At 37.6% G+C, this 1,645-nt stretch overlaps 1 protein-coding gene across 4 annotated transcripts in view; it reads right to left on the bottom strand.

Moving 5' to 3' along the window:
* raskol (Ras GTPase-activating protein raskol) overlaps nucleotides 1-1,645 on the bottom strand; it is a 256,389-nt gene that overhangs the window by 144,632 nt on the left and 110,112 nt on the right. For 3 of the 4 annotated variants that reach the window (XM_026816986.1, XM_026816984.1, XM_018031593.2), the window contains exon 4: nucleotides 1,297-1,338. The exons of the other annotated variant lie outside the window; for it this stretch is intronic. In XM_026816986.1, coding sequence (XP_026672787.1) covers nucleotides 1,297-1,338 — 42 coding nt within the window. The remainder of the gene's footprint in view (nucleotides 1-1,296; nucleotides 1,339-1,645) is intronic. 4 annotated transcript variants of the gene reach the window in all.

Here is a 1,645-nt window from a genome sequence, read left to right as displayed (position 1 = left end):
AAAAGTTATTTCATCTTGAATTCTCATGTCGAATGATAAAATTTTGATTTAATTTATGGAAAAATATTAATGCAGCAATGATTTGTTATAAACACATGTATGTATAACGTTGGCTTGGACAAATATACAATTTAAAACCTATCAATGCAAAATATTGTTTTGGTTAATTCTTGTTACAACTTCACATTGAAGTAATGTACATATTTTACAAAAGATTACGCTTTTACGTACATATACAAATGTACTCGAGACTCTGTGATTGTTCGAGCACCAATGGAAAGAGACTACGGATTGCGATAAACAGCAGAGAGGAGCAATTCGAACGAAACTGTTCTGCAAACAGCGTGTAAAATAGCCGAAGCAAACGGGACAAACGAGCCGACTAACTACGTGCGTAGAAAGCAAACAATATTCGAACCCGAGTGCCTTAGACAGGACACGGTAGACGAGAGCAGTTAGTTTCCAGGAGCAAGGAGAACAACGAGTACTCATCGTGGACAAGACAAAATTGCATTACGCTGGAAGCTCAAAGGAAACCGGTGGCAACGTCGCGTCGGTTCCGGTCGTTTTCGGTAAATTCGTAACAGTAACATCCTTCAACGGACAGAGAAGCCACTGGCAGAATAAGACGCGTGGGTCCTGCTCGCTAATTCAATCATTTCTGTTTCGTTTCGTAGCGACCTACCGCCCTTGTCCTTCAAGAGATTCCAAGAAAATAATTAATCGCAGGCCTTTAAATCCGCGAATTTCATTGATCTCGCAACGAAGACACTTGGCGAATTTTTACGGAAGGTCTCTCTGTTTTTTTTTTTTTTATCGACCAGGAAATTAAGTTTAAAGCTAGAGGCACGATTTTGCGTATTTTTACAAACATTGATATGTCTTTCTGTTTTCTTTCAATGTACTAAGAAAAAGACAATAAAAGAACATGAAATGACTGTTTGATACATTTTATAAAACCGCAGAAATGGTCATTTGAATCGCAATTATAGGCTTCATCCTTTCACTCGTAAAACCAGATTCTAGCTTAAGACACCGATGATAATTAAAATCTCTCTACGCAGAGTATTTATGAAAGCATGAAACATAAACTATAAGAAACGTCTTCTCAGCTGTCAGTCAGCTGCTAAGCAGTGCATAGGTAGCTTACTTTCACAACGTGAGGATCACAGCGAAAAATGGTGCTGATTATGCGACAAAGATAAAACAACTGTGACACAACATGGCGAAACGAGAAAGCACATCAAAGATACATGTACGTACAACACTTGACGGCACATATAGTGAAGAACAAACCTTGTTGTGAGACTTGAACATACAGGCGGTCCCAGCGAACAGCTGCGTCCAAGGAAACATAACAAACTGGTTACTTAATCGTGTTTATTTAATCGAGCGGATAAATTTGGAGAGATTCCGCAATCCCTCTAGATTCGGTGAGCAAACGTTGTGATAATATTAATAAATTCCCCATATCATTGTATACTTCGCGTATTAATTTCAAGACTTGGACGTCAGTGAAGGATATACGTAATGATAAACTGTAATGAATATAATAAGGGACCTTGTAACAGATAAATGAATGTTTGAAAATAAATACATGTCCAGAAACCAAACAACTTTATGTTCATCTATATGTATCATATTT

Source organism: Ceratina calcarata, unplaced genomic scaffold, assembly GCF_001652005.2.
Source record: "Ceratina calcarata isolate Rehan_Ccalc_2016 unplaced genomic scaffold, ASM165200v1 scaffold554.2, whole genome shotgun sequence".
NCBI classification, from domain to species: Eukaryota; Metazoa; Arthropoda; class Insecta; order Hymenoptera; family Apidae; genus Ceratina; species Ceratina calcarata.
The sequence above is the reverse complement of the archived record's forward strand: the minus strand, read 5'-3'. Positions and strand labels throughout refer to the sequence as shown.